Consider the following 20,357-nt stretch of genomic DNA (forward strand, 5'->3'; position numbering starts at 1 on the left):
AGCCCCTGCTTTGCCTGCAGAGGGTCCCAGGTTCAATCATTTCAGCATCTCCAGGTAGGGCTGGGAGGGACCCCCCCCCGAATCCCCGCAAAGCCATTGTTGAGGGTCAGTGTTGCCACTACTTCGGCGAGATGGCCCGAGGGGGTCTGGCCCAGTCCAGGGTGGCTCCCTGCGTGATGGGGGACCGGCAGTCCAGAGGTGTCTCTTCCCCTTGCATGTGATTCGGCCGCGCTACAGAGGCTGCCCCCAGGCCCGCCCCCAGAGGGCTCGCTTGGAGCAGGCGTCCCACTCGGCTTTGTCCTCTTGCGCCCCTGCCTGCAGCACAGCGCACGTGCACAGAGATGAGCCTCCGAGACCCCGTCTGGGTGGGCGAGAACGGGATGCTCGGGTGCAAGGTGCCACCTGCTTGGATGGGCCCCAGCCTGGAAGCACAAGAGCGGGGGGGGGGGGGATCACGTGCAGGAGGGGCCACGCCGTTGGGGACCAGCAGGAGAAGGGTGGGGGCGGCAGGGGCTGCTGCTCTTGCTCACCGAGGGGCCTGCTGCGTTTCTCCCCCCCGCCCCCGGCATGCTCTGTGTCCCACAGTGCCTCCCCAGCCCCAGTCTCGACAGCCGAAATGATCCGGGTGCTGAAGCAAGCCCCTCCACGGGCGGAGGACAGCGTTCGGGGCATTGGAGCTTGGAGAAGAGGCAAGCAGAGGGGATGGGCAGAGGTCCGGTCGCACCATGAGGGAGGTTTCTGGCCAGCAGGGGTAGTCCCATGGAGCCAAATTGCAGCAGGTTCAGGGCAGGCCCTGCACACGACTCCTAGTGAAGAAGTTGTGGCATGTTGACAGCCACGGGGCGGACCTGTCCTTGGCCGCTAGTCGTGCAGGCTCCAGGCTCCGTTGCCGGGGAACCCTGTGGAGGAGGGGGCTGGCCGGGCCTTCCCAGGGGGGCCTCTGGTGGGCCGCTCTGGGGACAGAATGCTGGTCTGCAAAGGCCTCCTCGGGCCTGACCCCGCCATAGGGCTCCTGTGGCGTTTTCAGGGGTGCTCTTGCGCCTTGTCCCGAATGGGGGGATCCTGCTTTGCTCTCCACAGGTGCCTCTTGCTCCCACCCCATCACGCGCCCCGGAGAGCAGCCTGACTTGAAGAGCAGCGCCCGGCTGCTGCCCCCCTCTCACCTGTATCTCCTCTCCTTGTACACGAGTCCCCAGCCAGACACGGACACGATGCAGCCTGTCAGGGCCTCTGGCAGTGGGTTGCTCAGCCAGATCTCGGCTTCTGTAGGATGGAACTGGACCCCGTGGCCTGGGACCTTTGTGGCGAAAGCAGGGAACGCTTGCTGGTGCTGAGCACAGGCAGGGCATCCTGGGGACTGGCTGGGGCAGGGGCTCGCTGAGCCCTGGGAGAGGGGAGGCGGCAGGCCTTGCCAAAGCCGTTGAGCTGTAGCGTGGGTGTGTGGGGGGCGGGGGTGTCTCTCCACATCCAGCTCGTTGTATGTGTCAGGGGAGGCCCAGCTTTGTCTGGGCTGCTGGTGTGAGAATAATTTGGGGAGAAGGCACCCCTGATTAGCCCCCCTCTTCCCAAGTGGGTCTCTCTCTGGGTTCCTGCTGACCTGGATGGTGAGTTCTGGAGCGCAGAGGCGGATCTCCTGGCAAGCCAGGCGGGCTGTGCTGGGCAAGGCCTCCTCTCAGCAAGGCCATGAGCTTCAGTAAGAGGCCACTCTCCAGTGCTGGGCAGTACTCTGCAAAAGGCAGTGTGGTGCTCAGCACTTGCTCTGCAGGACAACGCCAGGGAAGGCCATGACACAAGGTGAGCGAAGGTCATGCTGAGGAGGGAGAGTTGCCGGGGGGGGGGGGGGACGAGAAAGGGCAAAACTGTTTGCCTCAAGCTTTGTGGCCCCCTCCTCCTCACCAGATGTAAGGGAGCTGGGCCTGTAGCGATTATAGCAACCATGAGAGGAACACAGGAAGCTGCCTTAGATGGAGTCAGACCTTTGGCCACCTGGCCAGTATAATCCCTTTTGAGTCTGCGTTGAAACAGACCCCCGAACAATCCGCGTCCTCATTTCACCACCGTGACCCATTTTCGGCCAGCCTCGGCCATCTTGCCCAGAGCAAGAGGAAGGCCATGTCCTGTGTATCACTTGGCAGTCACTTTGTTCCTCTGAGCTCCTGCTGGAGATTACCATCCTGGGCCTTAGGATGCTACACTGCTCCTTGACGCTGGGCAAGGACCATCGGGGGGGGGGGGAGCTGCTGAACCCTGGCTTCTGCCCTTGCCTTTGGACAATGGCCCTGGGCAACAGTGCCCATCCTGCATGCTTGGAACAGGCGGAGAAGATCTCACTCCATCTCACTGGACCGTGGCTGCGTTCTCTCCAGAGGGCCCTGCGATGCTCAGCTAACCTTAGCCTTGAGGTGGTGAGATGGGGTGTGAGCGTGTGTGCGCACACTTTCCATCCTTCGGGTTTCTCACTCAGGGTTAGGGTGCTGGTCCCTCTGCAAGGCTGGTCTTGACAGCAGAAGCACCTCAGGTTAGGGGCCAGGTTAGATTTTTTATAACCTAGGACCTACCTCAGAGGAGAGCGAGAACCACCTCCCACGGCCACCCCAACAGCCCCCACCGTAGAGCTGCTGGGCCGGCGTGGCGTTCCCTTGGGCCGGGCAGCTGCCTCCACTTACTGCAGTTGCCGGGAGGGAGAAGTGGAACTCCTTCTGGAACTGGGCAAGGGCCTTTCTGTGCAGCCCCCAGCACCAACTGTATGCTCTCCTCCCCCGCAGGCCAGTCAGCCTCTGCCACAGAGAGCTGGGCATCCTGCCCAGCTGCAGGGAACTCTTGGCCTGGATGTGAGCAAAGAGCAGAGGCGCCTTCTCTTCCTGGTCCGGGGGCGCGACCGGAGGCAGCAGTGTGCTACTGCCACTTGCACTCTGTCTGCTGAGCTCCTCCAGCTTTTTGCAAACCCTCCCGAGTACAGCCGCCGCCTCAGCAGACCCTGCAAGCTGAGGAAGGGCTTTGCTGCAATGTTGGCTCGTCAATGCCGCCCTGGCTACACGGAGGAACTGCTGGGTGTGGATGGTGGATTGCGGGGGAAGGACCTCCACCCCTGTGGGGGGCCGCCCTCCGGAAGATGTGGGTCGCAGCTTTTGGCCTCCTGCCCAGTGCGTGAGGTGGGGGGAGGGAGAGCTTGTCTTCACAGCCCTTCAGGGTTGTGGGCAATGTCGGCGCAGTGCTCCGTGCCCACCCTGTGGTGCTGAGGTTGTTCCCGACATACTTAACGGCACAAAACGCTCGTTCAGAGCCTCCGTTTCCATGGCGTATCCAGGCAGTGCCCTTGGCATTTCTGGCCGCGTCGTAGAGCAGGTCCACACGGCCTTCTTCAATGGCCCGGACTGGAGCTGGCCCACAGCGGCGGGGCCCTGCGGGGAGGAACCCAAGAGCCCATGCAGGAGGAGCCATGTCTCCCCCGACACGCGCATACTTCTCCGCGCCCTTGCAGCGGACAGGGCTGTGCCTGGCACTCTCCCTGCCGGAGGGCAGAAGGACTGCCTGGCTTGGCGTACTGCCTTCCGCCACTTCTGGGCCTGCTCCGCAGGGCGGTCGCCAGGGGCTGGCTGGGAGAGCCAAAAGCCGTGCATGGCTCCCACCACCCACTCGCAGCAGGAGGTGGCCGAAAGGCCAGCAACTGCTCCCTCCACCCCACCACTGCCATGGCTCAATGCTACCGCTCCCCCACCCCCCGTGGGCCATACTGCTGCCCTCTTTGAGGGTGGGACCCAGGGCTTGCCAACCATCGTGGCCAGGCAGCAGATCGCTGCACGCCATCCAGCTTTCATTCCAGGCGTGGAAAGGCCTGCGGGGGGGGGGGGGGCGTTAAGGTGGCTGCCACCTCCCACACCGCATGACAGGGACGGGCCTGCTGCGCGGGCTCCAGCGCCTCACCGGATGGTGGCCTCTGTGGCCAGGGATCAGCACCGCGCCTTTGTCAAAGCACTCGTCCACTTGCGGGTTGCTGGCCGTGTCCTGGGCCCAGGCAAAGCCGCTGACCACCCACGTGGGGCTGCCCAGGCTCCTCGGCACTGTCGGGGGAGAGGCGCGGGGTCGGGCCGAGGGGCTGGGCCAGGCCCCAGGGAAGGCAAGAGCCGGGCGGGCAGCGCACGGCTTGTTTCCTGTGCGTCTCGACCGGCCGCGAGCCGAGGCGCTCTGGGTGGCTCACAATGTGAAGGGGGACATGCCAAGCCTGCAAGCGACGAAAAGAGCCACGGGACAAAGCCCCTTTCGGAGGACAGCAGGCGGCAGCGCGAAGAGGGCCTGCGTGTCCCGCGGAGGGGAGGCGAGGGGCGGCGCGCTCTGCGATGTGCCCCGGGGCTCCGGTCCCCCACGGCCAGCAGGCACACGATCCGCCCCATTTCCCGCAAGCTTGGCGTGGTCCCCATCTCCTCCCCCCACTGCCCCCCGCCGAACAGAGGACGAGCCTGCTGCCAAGCCCAGCGCGGTCTCGACGCCGATGGGCAGCCGCGCCTCGGGGTTTCAGGCGGGGCCCTTGGCCAGCCCCGCCTGGAGGTGCTGCCAGGGACGGAGCCTGGGAGCTCCCGAGGGCAAAGCGGGGGCTCTGCCGCTGAGCCCCCGGCCCGAAGGCTCGGGGCCTGTGTGCCGCGGGCTTCCCCTTGGCGCCGCCCCTTCCTGCCCAGGCCCTCCCCGGCGGGGTCCCGCGCGTGGCCCAGCTCCGCGAAAGGCTCCTCGCCGAGCCGGCGGGGGTCTGAGCGGCGCTCCGTGGGACGGCCCGCCCGGCATTTTCGGGGTCTTCTGCCAAGCTGGGCGAAGGAGCCGGGCCAGGCCGGCGAGGGATTCGCGCTGCCCGCTCCTCGAGCGCTGCTTCCTTGGCGCGGAGCCCCAGCTGGAGGCGGGCGAGCCTCCCGCGGATTCAGAGGGCGGCTCTGGAGCGGCGAGCCCCCTGGCGCCGAGGGCCCGGCCGCCGCCGCCTCCGCCTCGAGGGCAGCGCCGGCGCGGGCGTGCTGCGGCTGGCGGCCCCTGGTCGCGCGCCCGCGGCTGCGCCCTGTCCCCCCGGGCGGCCCCGTGCCCTGCTCCCCGGCCCTCCGCCGGCGCCTCCGGCTGGCCCCGTGCCGGCGGCGGCCCTGCGGGGGGCGGGTCCCCAGCAGCGTGGGGCGCGGGGCGGAGGTGAGCGCCCCGCCCGCCCGCGGCGCACTGTCGCCTGGCGGAGGAGGGCCGGCGGCGGCGCGGCGCGGAGGTCGCTTGCCGTGGGGCCTTACCGATCATTGTTCCGAGTTTATTAAAATCAGCTTTCCTGAAATCCGGGGTACGCGTTTGACTGCACTCGGCTTTTGCTTCCCTTACAACCAAGAACTCAAGTGCAACATGGCCGCTTTCCCCCAGAGTTCCTGTAACTGCTACTTGATCCACTAAGTCATCTCTGTTGGTTAGGATCAAGTCAAGGATAGCCGATCCTCTAGTTCCTTCCTCTACTTTCTGTAGGAGCAAGTTATCCGCCACACAAGTCAGGCATTTCCTGGAGGGGCCATGTTTTGCAGAATGTGTCTCCCAACAACTATTGGGGAAATTGAAGTCCCCCATTACTACTACGTCATGCTTCCTTGACACATTGGCTATTTGCTTTTCAAAAGTTTCATCCTCGTCTTCTCCTTGGTTGGGTGGCCGGCAGTAGACTCCGACCACCAGGTTCCTTTTATTCTTTGCTCCATTTATTTCAACCCAGGTGCTCTCGATGGGGCTACCAAGCTCCTCCTCCTGTATTTCTGTGCAGAGATATACATTTTTCACATACAGTGCAATCCCACATCCCTTTCTGTTCCTCCTGTTCTTTTTGAACAAGTTATATCCTTCAATTGCTGTATTCCAGTCATGAGAGTCATCCCACCAAGTCTCAGTTACACCTATCAAGTCATAATTTCTCTCCTGTATTAAGAGGTCAAGTTCGTTCTGTTTGTTTCCCATACTCGGGGCGTTAGTGTATAGACATAGAAGACCATGTGCTTCGTAGTCTGGCTTTCTTCCTACATGTGTCTGAAGACTATTACTGGGCGCTATCAGAACTGTTCTCTCTGTTGCAGTGCACGCGCCTACATCCATTGTTACCCCCAACTTTACATCTCCCTTCCCCGTAGGATTCAGTTTAAAGCCCTCCGGATGAAGTTCTTCATGCTGTGGCCAAACACATTCTTCCCAGCCCTTGTGAGGTGCAACCCATCCGTTGCCAACAGCCCATCTTCCAGGAAGTATAGCCCATGGTCCCAAATCCAAATCTCTCTCGTTGGCACCACCTTCGTAGCCAGTCATTCACCCGGAGTATTTTTCGTTCCCTTTCTACCCCTCTTCTAACTACTGGAAGGATGGATGAGGAAACTATCTGGGCCCCAAAGTTCTTGAGTTTCCTTCCCAAGCTTCAAAGTCTGAGTGATCTCTTTGTAGCTCCGCTTGGCGGTATCATTTGTTCCCACATGGATGAGAAGAAAGGGATACCTGTCAGTGGGCTTTATGAGTGCAGGCAACCTTTCCGTCACGTCTCTAATTCATCCTCCCGGGAGACAACATACCTGGCGAGTCCACGGGTCTTCGCGACATACTTTGGTCTCGATCCCACTACCACTCTTCGCTTCTTGTAGGCCTGAGTTTCATCGCCTCTGCTTGACTGACCTTCAGCCTCTTGCTCACTCTCATGTAGGTTCCCCTGTGATACTTCCTCTGCAGGCTGTCCTCCAGTCTCATCCGCACGTACCTGGAATTGGTTCCACAGCTCCACTGCTTCCACTGGTGCAGAGTGGCGTCTAGTTCTTCTTCTCCTAACTGTCACCCTTTTACAAGGAGTATCCTCTGCTGCATTTTTCCTCACCTCAGCATTTCCCACTTCTGCCTCCTCTTGCTGTTGCTCTTCAAGCTTCTGGCCTTCCCTTTGCTGCTGTAGTTCCTCCATTCTGTCCAAGAACTCTTCGTGTTCTCTTATTCCCCGGAGGGTCGACAGTCGCCGCTCCAGTCCACTTACTTTTTCCTCCAGCAGCGTGATCAACTTGCACTTGTTGCAGGTGTAGGCCATGTTCTCAGGCAAGAAAGCAAACATTGCACACACCTTGCAGGTCACCACCACTGGAGAGTCTTGTCCTTCCACCGCCTCTTTTCCCTTTTGTGTCTAGCTTTGTGATTGTTCTAGACTAGCCTGTGCCTGCTCCTCTACTCAGTGGAGGCTAAAAGCAGAGTCCCACCGGTGTGGAAGTGTGTGTTACAAGACAAATAAATGGAAAAAAGTTAGTTAAAAAATGTTAGGGGCCTCCCCCTTGACCTCCCCTGCTGAACTCCCACTCTCTCTCTGGGAGCTTGGTGCTTCTGTAGTCCCTGGAGCAGCTGGAGCAGCTTGCTCTGCTCTGCTCTGCTCAGCCGGGAGGCGGGAAACAGACTGAAGCTTCCCGCCCACTCAGCTGCTGGGAGTACTCAGGCCACCCCCCCCCCCAGTTCAGCTGGAGCTCTCAGGAGCACCTGGTGAGCTCACAGCCGCTCAGGAGGATGAAGGGCAGCCCCCTGGGCTCCGGCAGCCCACTTACCTCTTAGCCTCTGTCTCTTCTACCACTGCAACTCCCGTAGCCAACTCCTTTTTGCTCCCCCGCCCGCTCGCTCTGTGGGAGCTTGCTTGCTTCTGTAGTTGCAATGCAGCCCCTCAGTGTCTCCCATCTGGCCCTGCTGTCACCCACATTGGCTGGTGTCGTTTCCCTTGTGTGTTTGCTGTGGGCAGGAAGGAACCATCTCCTTTGGGTTCTGTGCAGCACCTGACACTCCCTGGGGGCCAACTAAGTGTTGAGCGGAAGCCCTTGGAGGATCAGGCCCGTCCGGCTCGTGTGTCCACCTGCAAGGGTACTGCTCCTCAGCCTGGGGCGGTCTGGGCGGTGGGCTGGCCTGCGAGGGCACCGCAGGGCTCTGGTGGAAGCGGTGGCGGCCTCCGCCCGCCCCGCTCCCTTGGCTGGCTCTCCGCCAGGCCCACCTGTCCAGGCGACCAGCATGGCTTTGCGCCCCTGCTGCAGGCCCCCAGGCGCTGGCTGGGGAAGCTCAGGGTGGCAGTGAAGGGCTGCCCACGCCACACCACCCGGCACTCCGTGCTGATGGCCGCTGTGCAGCGCGCCTGATGGTGCCTTGCCGCCTGGAAGGCGCAGCTCTCGACCTGCAGGGCTGCGTGGCAAGAGAGCGGCAGGTCGGTTGAGCCCTCCAGGGGTGCAGGAAGGCTGGTGCTGTCGCCTCCAGCAGCCATCTGGTGACGGCCCCTCCCAGCAAACAGGGCCTAAGAGGCCAGGCAAACCAGAGCAGGGCGGCCACTGAGTGGCAGATCGCAGAAGCCAGGACCACCCCGCCCCAGGGGCTGGCTTGTCCTGCTCAGGCCGCCCTCCACCTCGGTCTGGCCTAGCCAGCAGTTCAGGGCATGGGCTAAGCCGGGCTCTGTGGCAATGGTGCAGTGCGGTCCTTTGAGGCCCAGGACTCTGTGGAGGGAGCCCTCTTAGATGGCCACCTGTATTGCTTCTGTTGTGAAGAAACAACTTTTCTCTGCCCTCCCACCACCATTCTGTGCTTTACAACTGTTTCTACATTCCTGACATGTTAACAAACAAAAGAACTGTTTGCCAGCCCCAGTAAAGAAGAAATACGCAGATTTGCATTTTGAACTCAAATCACAGCACCATCCTATCTACAGGAATAACATGGAGTTTTCTTCTGCTGCCCTGGACGCTAAACACATCTACTTGGTAATAAGCACCATTTTGTTGTAGAAAATTGACATACACAGTTAAAGTAAAAATAACAAGAGGGGCACCCGCAACTGTCCACATGCCAACCTCTGGCCCCTAAAATACGTTTGAAAAGAGGAAGGAGGGGGAGGATGTGTTAGTTCTTCTTCTCCTAACTGGAACCAATGACCCAGGGAGGCGGTGGGCTCTCCCACACTGAAGGCGTTCAAGACGAGGCTGGACAGCCACCTGTCAGGGATGCTCCGACTTAGAGTCAAATGGCACTGCTGCTACCTCATGGTGGGCCTTGCAGCTGCACCAGACTGGTTATTGCGTGGCGGTGGTGGCAGCGGCCGCACACAGGGCCACTTTGACCAGCTGCCATGCGGCAGCTGCTTTAATGCACAAACTGGGCTAGCCCTTAACTCGGAGTCACTCTTCCTGGTTCAAAAAACATCCACTGTAGCCCCACCCCTAATCATCCCTGGGGAGAGAAGTAGAGCGGGAAGAGCAAGCGTCCCCCTGCACAGTCGGGAGTTCGGCCCAATCCCCCCACCCCCACGGCAGCTCCAGCATGCAGCCCGTTCCAGCAAATGTGGCTCCCGCTTTGTCTGCTGCTGGAGAGGGGGTCACCAAGGCGCGGGGGCCTCCCGCCGGCCCTGGGGACAAGCAAGCCAGATGCAGCTTCTCAAGGCGTTGGCTGCCTCGTTGGGCCCCAGGAAAGGGGTCATAGAATGGTAGGGTTGGAAGGGGCCTACAAGGCCATCGAGCCCAACCCCCTGCTCAGTGCAGGAATCCAAGTCAGAGCACCCCTGACAGGTGGCTGTCCAGCCTCGTCGTGAAGGCCTCCAGTGTGGGAGAGCCCACTGCCTCCCTAGGTCATTGGCTCCATTGTCGTATTGGTCTGACAGTCAGGAAGTTTCTCCTGATGTTCAGCGGGAGTCTGGCTTCCTGTCACTTGAGCCCATGATTCCGTGTCCTGCACTCTGGGTCCCACAACGCCACTCAGGCCTCAGCAAGGGAGAGGAGGCCCCGTCATGCCCCTCCTCCTCAGCCACCCTCATCTTCCCTGCTCCCCTGCCTTGTTGTGGGCCACCATCACCACCCCAGCCCTCCCCGAGGGGAGCTCCTGCCGCCGCTGCCGCCATCAGGCTCACGGTCTGACCTAGCGTTCTTCAGCCAGAGGCACGCTGGGCGGGTGCCCGGGCCCGCAGCTCCCTGGCGCCGCTGTTGCTCCAGGCAGTGCTGGAGAAGCAGCCCAGACTCCTTGTGGTGGCAGCGCCTGGGCCAGGTGGGGGCGTGGGCTAGTGCCGAGACCCCCGCCAGGCTGCCTGGGCGCGGCACCCGCGTCCTCGCTCCCCTACCTCCTGCTGCTGCTGCTCTCCGCAGCGTTGGTGCTCCTGGCCCAGTGGACCCCAGGTGGAGCTGCGTGCCCGCCAGGCTCCCCTTGGCCCATGCCGCCCCGTTGCTAGCCTCTCCAGGCTGGCCAGCGACTGCTGTCTCTGGCTGGCCCCTGCGCAGCCTCTGCCTTTGTGGGGTGCTGGCAGTCGCTTTCTGAGCCTGCCCTATCTGGCTGCCAGCTGGGCCGAAGTCTTGGGTTCCCTCATCTGTGCGGGGCTTGCCTGGGAGGAGGCGGTGTACAGCCCTGCCCAGGCTGGGAGGGCGCTTGCCAGCAGCCCAGACTGGAGATTCCCGGGAGAGGGGGTCCTGAGGAAAGTGTGGGGTGGGGGCTGGGGGAGATGTGCCAAATCACTTTCTGGCCTAGAGCCACGTGGCGGGGAGTACATTCCTGGGAAGACCAGGACCTTCCTTCTGCTGCAGAAATAACCAGTGATGCAGACCAGTGAGGTGAGGATGAGGACGCAAAGATTTATTAGCGGAGGGGTGCAGCGCACCCCTTGTCCTTGTGGCAGGGCACGTTCGGCTGTTGCCGGCAGCCTGCCAGGCGCCACGCCCACCACCTGAGCTCCGCCGCCGCTACACCCTCCTCCTCCCCCAGCCTCCGCCCGGGCCAGGGGCCACCTGCAGCTGCTTGTGCCCCTTGATGGCTGGGAACTGGCTGCTGGTGAGAGTGGCGTGCAGCTGCCTCAGCCCGCTCTTGTGGGGAGTCAGCTGCAACTTGACGCTGGTCTGGCTCTGGGCTTCGAGAGGCCCCAACCTGCGGGAGTCAAACACAGGCGGCTCAGTGCCGGGTGCCGCCCTGCCTCCCGCCCTGGCCTTGCCCTCACTCCTTCCTTAGGGCCTCGGCCACCTCCCGTCCCTACTCACAAGACCTCCCGCGTGGCAGGAACGGCTGCAGCACAGCTCAGCGGCACCATCACCCCACACACTCTAGGACTTGCCATGCTGTCTGTGTTAACAGCCCATGCAAATCAAAATGGGCAACAGCCCATAAAACCGGGGCACCCCCCCGCACCCTGCCAGTCAGAGACTGAGCATTCCCCACCTAAAGGGGCCACAGCAGGGCGCCCCCTTGGGAGTGCAGAAGCCCTGGGATGGCCCTGCTGGAGCCCTTCGCAGATTGTGAACCATGAAATGTTAGTGACCCACCTCAAGAACAGTGGCTATTGGGCATCTTAAAACAGAATAAAACGAAGTGGACCGGTGGGCTTAAGTACCCAGCTAAAAAAGGCACAAGCCCCTCTGTTATGGGAAAGGAACAAGATTGGGGGGGGGGGGCTGCTGCACTGTCCAATGCTGTTGACATTTTTTATAGTTCTCATGGACTAGTTCATCACAACAAATAGACTGGCGCTTTGCAGTTTGAAATGAATCCAGAATGAACCCATTTGCCAAATGCCACCCACCAAATCTGAGATGGTGTCCCTGCTTAAAGCACTTCCAGTAGAACCCTGCAGAGCCGTTGCTGCCGGTCAGTGTGGACTAGATTGGGCAAGATAGACGTGTGTGTGTGTGTGTGTGTGTGTGTGTGTGTGAGAGAGAGAGAGAGAGAGAGAGAGAGAGAGAGAGAGAGAGACTCTGTGTAAGGCGATTCCTGTCCGTGTAAAGTCATCCGTGGTAGCTCCAGAAGATCTTGGCTGGGGGGTGGGAGGGGAGCCCAAGCCAAGCTCTGATCTTTGCTCACCCAGTCACTATGGGCACAGACCGTGCCAGTGGGAGCTCTTCTGTGTGCCCCTCCCTCACGCCCCCAACCCCCACCCTGCCACGAGCCCCTGCTGTTAAAAACTGTGCTCCCCCCTCCTTTCATGGGAGGAGAGGCCTGGTCCAAGGAGAAAGGTGGAGCCGGCACAAGGAGGACACGGCGTCTGGGGTGCTCCAGCTCAGAAATGACCCCCAGGCTCATCGGGAAGGCAGAGGAGCCCAGCGATACTCCAGATGGGGGGGATTCCGCCGGGCTGCCCTCTGCCTGCCGCCTTTGCCCTGCAGGGTTCCTGGCATTTGTTCCGCACTTTCTGAAGAAGGTCTGCTGCTGTCTCCCAGTCTGCCCCCCCTCCCCGGTGCTGGCCCTGGGCCGTGCCGGGAGAGCGGTGCCTGGGGGCAGGTGCTGGGGTGGGAGGCCAGAGAGGGGAGCTCCACTTTCTGCCAGCGAGAGCCTGCTCCACCCTGCCCTGCAACCCTCCCGCTTCCCCACCCCGTTACTCACTGTATCTGGGCCTGGCCCCTCACCAGCCCACTGCCCTCCACAGTCAAGACACAGTGCCCCACGGGCTCAGGCAGGGGGTTTGCGAACTCCACTCGGAGGGGGAAGGCCTGGTTCAGCACCACGGGAGCCAAGACCTGCAGCGAGAGACTCAGCGGTGAGCAGCAAGGGAAGGGTTGCCACCTCTGCCAGCCCCCCCCGCCCTTGTGCAGCCCTGAGCCAGGCCGGGCCTGTCTGCATACGTTGATCACCAGGGCGGGGCTGGCAACGGTGATGGTCTTTTCTGCCAGCGCCTTCTGCCAGGAGGTGTTCTCCTCCCCGATGGCGATGACGCAGAGCTGCTTGTCCTCGCCCAGGTGCTTGCCGTACTGCCCATAGGCGATCCGCCAGCGGAGCCGCTTCTCTGCAAAGGGAGGCCCCAGGTCACGCCAGCCAGCCAGCCGCCCCCGCTGGGAGGGAGGGAAGGAGGGAGGCCGGCGGCAGCAGGGCAGGGCCCCCGCCCCTCGTGCCCCTCCGCTGGCCTTACCTTCCTGGGGGCCGAGGGAGAGGTAGAGCTTGTCCTGCCAGAAGGGGGGCTGGGGGCGGCAGGAGTGCAGCACGCCCTGGGCGCTGAGGCTCAGCTGGAGCTCCTTGGCGGCCAGCTCCAGGTTGCGTGCCACAAGCATCAGCCGGATGTCCTGGCCGACCTCTGGGCTCTCCACCAGCTTCAGCTTGAGGAGAGTCTGGGCCTCTGCCTGAGGAGAAGACCGTCTCGGCGAGGCGCCAAGCCCTTCCGGCGGGAACCCTGCCCCAGGCCTCACGGTGCTGAGCGGCTGCCTCCGGGTGAAGGCCTTCATGAACACCCGGCGCTCCTCCGGGGACCCTGTTGTGGAGGGAAATGGCAGCAGGAGGCCACGCTCACAGAGGAGGGACGGGGATGGGCCCGAGAGAGCTGGACCGCCCCTCTGTCCCAGGTGGCGGCACCATCCCTTCAGGAACCCTGGCCCCAAGCCCCTGTCCAGCACCATCCCAGGGGTGTTTCCCCCCTGCTGCAGCAGTCAACAGAGATGGAGAAGCAGGGAGCTGAGCGGGCGGGGACAGGGAGCAAACCCTCAGGCCTAGCCGGGAGACACTTGGGGCAGGCCTAGGGAACCCCGTTTCCTGCATTAGCCCCAAAGGGTGCAGTGCCATCCCTACCACAGGCAGACCTGTAGCCTGACAGCTTCACTGTCTGTAGAGAGGGCGGGTCATCTCACAATTCAGGGTGACTAAAGGGGGGGACTGCTGGCGGACGGGGGGGGGGGGGAATGCATTCTTCCCAGCCTCCAGGCCAGTCCTTTGGGATAATTTGGCCCACCCACCAGAAGTGAAAAAGGTGGATCCCAGAATCCCAGAAGGTGCCTTTGAGACGGACTGGCTTGCTGGGTGGGCAGGCGCCAACTCCTTGGGGGTCCGGCTGGATCCATACCTTCCGTGTGCTTATAGGTGTGGGTGAGGTCTTCTCGCTCACTGTTGCCAACGCACTTGGTGCTGATCCAGTTACCAACCCAGCTTGTGTCCCACTGGAGCACCTCCTTCGTCGCCCCGTGGAGCAGCCAAACCACACGATCAGCATTCACCATGGAGAACACGAAGAGGGTGTCGTAGGGGAGATGCACATCTCCTTCCCGGATGGCTCGGACAGGGGCTGGGCCACAGCGGGACAGCCCTGCCAGGAGAGGGGGGCGTTAAAGCCGCCAAGCTCGGCCTGGCAAGGGAGCTGGAGCTGGTGCTGAAGCGTTACCTTGGCTGAGCTCCTGGGGGGTGGCATCCACGACCTGCCAGCCCCCATACCCTGGGGGCAGGTCTCTCCGCGCCATCCAGCTCTCGTTCCACACATGGAAGTTCCTGCAGCAGAAACAGCCCCAAAGAGATGCGTGCTCTCGCTCTTGGCGGGCAGGGCGGCCTCCTCCCCCAGAGAGACGGGCCGGGGGAGGCGAAGCCCCACAGACTCCCACTGAGGGCGGGCCCAGCCAGCCAGCTGGGCCTGGCACTCCGTCCGCTCAGCCATCGCCCAGGGAGGAGGAGCTCCCGCCCTGGACAGGACAGAGCGGAGCCCAGGTGTGGCACATGCAAGGGCTGGTGGACTCTTGGCCATCTCCGGCGCAGGGCAGGGGTGGGGAGGGCCCCGCGCGAGGGGAACCGACCCGGGCTCGGCAGACTGCGGCGCGGACTCGGGAGAGGGGCTTGCGGGCCATGGGCCAGTCTCCCCGGGCTCCAGAGCTCCTGTGGCGTTGGTGGGCTGGTTGGAGGCAGGCTCAGGAGACCCTCCCTGCACGGGGCCGCCAGGAGGCGCAGGAGCAGGGGGCAGCCACCGCCCGTCTCACCAGATGCTGTCCTTGGTCTCTGTGGGCAGGAGCCGGCCTGTCTTGTCGATGAACATGTCGATGACCAAGTTGCCGTCCTTCTCGTGTCCCGACTCGAAGTTCGTCACCACGCGTGTGGGGATCCCAAGGCACCGCATCACTGGAGGGAGAGCAGACGGGAGCTGCCAGCAGGACCCCCGAGTGCCCCCCCTTTCGGCTGGTGCGGAGCCGCACTGCTGTCTGGAGAGGTGGGGAGCCTTCTGCTGCAGCCCTTCCGCCAGGCCCTGCACAGGGGAGCCCTGAGAGGCGGCTGCAGGCGGAGGGGGCTGGCAGGGAAGCACCCCAAGGCTGCTCCCCCTTCGGCCAATTTGAGCGTGTGTGTGAGTGGGGGGCGTCCGGTGATTCGGGGAGCTGAGCCCCATTCCCAGCAGAGCTACTTGGAGCCCGTGGGGCAGCCCCTCTGCCGATTTGGGGGAAAGCAGGCGATCCGGACTTCCCTGAAACCGGCCCAATGCCTCTTCACCGGGCCCAGCTCAGCCAGTGCCGCCATCAGCCCTGCGCCTTGTGCAAGTGCCCCAGGTTGTTCTGTGAGTCTCTGGGTGGCGGAGCCTGCGTGTCCCACCCCTGGGAGGTCCAGAGCTTGAAGGGTCCCGTGAAGCCATCGAGACCAATCCCCACCTCCTGTACCAGCCTCTTTACCAGTTTGTAATGAGGGAAAAAATGGCATTGTTAATGTTCCCTGCATGGCGAGGTGTTCACAGTCCCACATGCACGCAAACCCCATCCATCTGTTTCTGTTCTGTTCAACATCCTCAGCACTGTGTACCGTTATTCACTATTTCAAAATATATGTGGCTCAGCCAAGAGACCCCCCCGCCCCGCTCCATCGCTCCCACAGTCTCGCCTTCAGAGGCAACCCACAGGATGTGGAGCAGGAAGACGGGTGGGGCTGCCCAGGCCATTGCTGCCCACATGCCTCGTTGCTCCCATCCGTACCTGTGCATAGCACGGCTGCAAAGACCCAGCATTGCCCATACTTGACCGGGTGGCCTCCCGCGTGGTCCCACTGCCTCAGGATGGCTGTGCTGCCGCTCCAGTCGTTTGGACGAACGCCGCCGGAATAATCTTCAGTCCAGTTCCCCACGAGGACTCCACCGTCATCGTTGCTGTTGATCTGGAAGGAAAAGGAGCGCGGGAGAGGGAGCCCTGTAGTTGCCAGCGCCCTCCCCGAGCCCAGCGGAGCAGAGCTGCACGAGCGCAGCACTGAAGGCCGGAGGGGACATGGGGCCCTAGCAGGGGCGGGGCGGGCGGGGCAGGGCCTGGCACAACCTCGCTGCCTGGCACGCCTCACTCTCCTGGCAGCCGGCAGCCCGGCCCCAGCAGGCGCATCCCTCAGGGTCATGGCCCCGGGAGCCCCTGGGAGTGTTCGCGGCGCTGGGTGGCACCAGCAGCGCTTACCATGGCACTCAGCACCCGGCTGACATAAATGGGGCTGCCGCGCAAGGCACAGTCCCTGGCTGGGTTGTGCTGGAAGTTCAGGCTTCTATCCAGCAGCCTCAAGCAGATGCCCACGACGTCCTCCTCGAGCTGCGGAGGAAGCGGAGCGGCTCCTCAGCTGCGGGCGGGCAGCCGGCCTTGCGCGCGGGGCAGGACGCGGGCGCTGCCCCCCCCCCGGCAACGGAGGGCCGGGGCCTTCAGGCCCTGCTTGCAAGCCCCCAACTGGCCACTGTCGGAGAGAGAAGACTGGCCAGGGGCTCAGCTGGCCCAGCAGCAGCAGGGCCCTCCCAGCGCTGCAGCCAGGTGGTGGGGGGCCCAGGGCAGAGCAGCTGGGGTGACCACATGGTGGGCAGGCGGGCCGCACCTGGAAGTCTCCTCCTCAAGAACTCAGCAAGGCTGTGGGTGGCTCAGAAACATGTCCAGTCCCAGAAAGCAGGGGGGGGGGGGGCTCGTCTGCTCAGCCAGCATAGGCTGCCCTTCTCTCTCTGTTGCTGGGCCCCACCTCCTGGGAAAGAGACCCCCACAGCCAGGCCCAGCAAGCACGAATATCCCCTCCCACGGTCAGAGGAACTGTGCCCTTCCCTGGGATGGGAGTGGGCTTGGGCTGTGCCCCACTGCAACCTGGCCAGGAAAGGGGCAGAGGAAGAGAAAGTGGGGTGGAGAGAGGCCAGGCAAGCAGGGAGCCTGTCCCCGCCCCCCAGCAGGCAGTACTGCCAGCAGGAGCAGCTCCCGGGGGATACCTGTCCGTAGTTCCAGGCAGCTGGTTGGATCCACTCCTTGTTCCCCTGGTAGATAAGGCCGTGTTCGTTCAGGATGTATTCCTGCCTCTCCAGTTCGCTCCGCAGATACACATCATCATCTGAGACAGGGCAGTGGGGAAAGGGTTGCTGGAGGCGCCCCTGACACTGCCCGCCCGTCCCCCCTTTCTGGAGCAGCCTCTCCACCCTTCCGAGGGCCTCCCCATTTGAGAGGAGCCCCGAAGCCCTTCTGAGCCCTCTCCCTTTCCAGGGCTGCAGCAGCCCCCCTTGCTCCCAGCTTCTCCCAGGGCCTTCCACTCCTGCCAGCACACGCAGCAGCCAAGCGTCTGCTCCGCTTGGCAGGACAATTGATTTGGGGAGCCATGAGGCTTGCTGCCCTTCCCAGCGGTGTCCCCCCGCCCCTCTGGCACGGCAAGGGGACGAGTGGGTGGGCCAGCCACCTGGGGCCATCCCAGCATCCGCACCCCCTGCCACGTGTGTCGGGGGCAGGGGCTACCTGAGCTCTGCTCCTCTCCCTGGTCCTGCCAGGATTTCCCTCACGTCTCTCATGCCCCAGCACAGCTGCTGCACTCGCCTTTCTGAGGAGCCAGAGTCACCCGGGGAACTGTGCCCTTCCCTGGGATGGGAGTGGGCTTGGGCTGTGCCCCACTGCAGCCTGGCTGGTCTGGCCTCGCCCCAGCCCTGGGATTCCATGGTGACGGGGAGCCCAGGGAGGGGGGCAGCAGAAGATGGGCGCCCCGTGCAGCATTTGGAGTGCTGCTGGCAGGGCGCCCATTGGGAATAGCATTTATTGCAAAGCACTTTCAGAGCCATCAAAGCCTGGCGCTGCCATTAGCCCCCACAACAGTCCTGTGAAGCAGGCCAGTATTATCATCCCTGAGTTGCAGATGGTGGGTGGGGTGGGTGAAGTGGGGCTTGTCTAAGGCCTCGACTGAGTTCATGGCAGACGTGGAGCTTCTAGGCTCACAGCTCCCGCATGGGGCAGTATGCCAGAAGCCCTCCCCTGCTCGGGGGGATCCGCTCAGGACTGCTGGCACAGCAGACGGCAATTGGAATGCCCTGCCCACCCTACCCCGGCTGCCCTCCTCATCCACAGGCACCGTGGCTGGGGGCAGGTCCTGTACCTGGGCACCAAGCATTGAAGAGCAGGATGAACTCCCCCAGGTGGTAGGAGGCCAAGGCCTGGCCAGAGTCGATGCGGGTCTTCAGCTGGTAACACCCAATGGGGACCTCGGCTGGAGCCCAGATGGTGATGTCCGTGGACTGGGGGCCACTGGAGGTGCAAGAGGCTCTCCAGACGGCCCTTGTGTCCTGCTGGCACTGCCCCACAAGGAAGACGGACTGTGTGCCCAACCGTGGCTCTGGCTGTGGCCCTGGGGAGGGAGAGAGGGAGTCCAGGAAGAGGAGAGAGGGGAGGTCCCCACCCAATGGGGTCCGGCAAAGGCAGGACCATGCAGGGAGGGGGCTTGCAGGGACAGGCTCGGCGATGGGCAGGGAGAGCTGGCTCTGGGGACCCCAGTGCATCAGGCGCTCAGCCCACTTCTCCAAGCGGTGAGAGGCTCCAGGGGCACAGTGCTTACTGTGCTCTGGCTCCCTCTGGAAGGGCTCACTGGGGGCTTGCTGTGGACGTTTTGCAAAATTGACCAAGCTGCGGGTTGAGCTGCCGCAGTCCACTGAGCCCCCCCAGCGGGCAGCCCAAGCCGCCTGCTCCTCCCGCGGCCGAGTGCCTGGGAAAGGCAGCCGCCCCCCAGGTGTTCACTGGGCCCGCCCCTGCCGGCTCAAGCTGCCAGAAGCCTGTTCCTTCCACAGGAGCCCCTGACCCGGCCCCCTCGGCTGATGGTGGCTGTGCTTGCTCGGAAGGGCTTGGCCAGTGGCTGAGGCCTGCTCTGCACACAGCGGGCCCCAGGCTGCTCTTCAGAAGCCTCTCCAGGCAGGGCTGGGAAAGCGCCGGTGCCCCAGCTTCTGGCCCCGCCGCGCGCCCGTTCTGCAAGGGGAACAGCCCCTCCCAAGGCAGCCGGAGCGTCCCACTGGAATTGGGTGGCGCTTCTGCTACTCTGGCCCTGCCCCTTCTGCCTTTGGCCCGGCCCAGCACCGGGAGGCGCCCCGTCAGCGACGCCCAAAGCCGACGGCGGCCCTTGGGCTGAAAGAGGCTCCGCGCCCCCGCTCTCAGGCGGGCGCGGGCTGGGCACGCTTCCTCCCTGCCCGGTTTGTGCCAGACTTGCTGCTCCTGAGAACGGGCACAGGAGATGCTGCTCACCCCACCTCACTGCAGGAGGCGGGCGGGGGGCATTGGCCACATCAAGCTTCCAAGCTGAACTTCGCAGCCCCCAAGCCTCCTTTTGCAGCGGCGGAGGGACCCTCTGTCCCCGGGTGGCCTCAGGCAGGCTCCAGCTGGCCCTTGGAGCGTGCACAAATGGCGCTGAAGGATCCAGAGCAGCAGCCCCTTCCTGACGGGCAGAACCCGGGCGATCTCACTGGCCAGGCTCCACTTTGCCCCTCTGACGGCACAGTCTGGGAGGCCGCTCTCCCACATGGCCCAAGTTCAGCACCCGCGCGTGCCCCGGCAAGGCCCGCCGCATTCCTCCTCTCAGGCTTCGTGTCCCCCCGACTGTCCTCCGAGGCCCTCCGGGCACTATCCACAGGTGCCCACAGAACGTGCTGCCAGGAAGCGCTGCTCTGCTGGAAGGCAGGCAGCGAGTAATGGTCCAGAGCAGCTGCACCGGGGAGCGGGGAGCCAGGCCCAGGGCGGCAGCAGGGGCTGTCACAGACCTGGGCAGGAAGCGGGAATGGCCTGGGGCCCTCCTGCGGTCCTGCCCCGCCCTGGTGCCCAGGAGGGCCAGCGCTGGTGGGGCTGAGCAGGCCCTTGGCACACAGCCACCCCCCACCGCCCGGCTCACCCGTCTCTGCAATCAGGTACATGCAGTCCAGCCCAGGCTGGTAGGGCCTGGAGTGGAAGTGGAGGGTGACGGTGAACGGCTGCCCCCTCCGCACGATCAGCTGCTCACTGCCCATCTCCGCTGTGTGGTGCTGCAGGCTGTTGCTGGGGCTCTGCCAGTCGATGGAGGCCAGCTGCAGTTCTAGGGAGGGCCCAGGGAGGGCAGGCACACTGGGTGGGCTGCTTCGGGAGGCCCACGCCTCAGAGCGGAGCCGGGCCCTGCACACGCGCCCTTGCCCTGCTCCTTGGCACACGCCTGCCCATCCTCGCCATGGACCACGCACACGTGCAGGGCCTTGCTCGCCCGCAGGAGCAGCCCAGGGGGCTGCAAAGCTTTGCCAGGCTCTCCTCCCCCACCCCAGGACTTACCTCCAGCCATGCTGCCGCCGCTGCTCCACACAGCTCCTGAACGCCTCCAGGCTGCCTCTGCTCCCTTTTAGCTGAGGAGCCAGAGAGGCGGGGTGTGGCTGCTGGCAGCCCAGCATGACCGATTCACCTCCCTGCTCAGCCACCCTCCTT

At 63.5% G+C, this 20,357-nt stretch overlaps 1 protein-coding gene across 1 annotated transcript; it reads right to left on the reverse strand.

The window, feature by feature from the left end:
• Positions 1 to 54: 54 nt before the first annotated feature.
• LOC146349138 (uncharacterized) lies at positions 55 to 20,274 on the reverse strand. The gene is given in 25 exon segments (XM_084851860.1): positions 55 to 422; positions 1,164 to 1,646; positions 1,648 to 1,804; positions 2,568 to 2,813; positions 2,816 to 3,183; positions 3,227 to 3,835; positions 3,881 to 4,061; positions 4,199 to 5,247; positions 7,697 to 7,902; positions 7,988 to 8,281; positions 9,280 to 9,382; positions 9,889 to 10,430; positions 10,707 to 10,881; positions 12,328 to 12,461; positions 12,567 to 12,727; positions 12,851 to 13,186; positions 13,772 to 14,011; positions 14,087 to 14,190; positions 14,670 to 14,808; positions 15,645 to 15,822; positions 16,107 to 16,235; positions 16,886 to 17,004; positions 18,028 to 18,276; positions 19,801 to 19,980; positions 20,208 to 20,274. Coding segments are annotated over 25 exon segments (6,696 nt in total). The 5' UTR covers positions 20,218 to 20,274; the 3' UTR covers positions 55 to 118.
• Positions 20,275 to 20,357: the final 83 nt, after the last annotated feature.

This window comes from Heloderma suspectum, chromosome 4, assembly GCF_057233095.1.
Source record: "Heloderma suspectum isolate Gila_16-S chromosome 4, 16-S_ref, whole genome shotgun sequence".
In the NCBI taxonomy this organism is placed as follows: domain Eukaryota; kingdom Metazoa; phylum Chordata; class Lepidosauria; order Squamata; family Helodermatidae; genus Heloderma; species Heloderma suspectum.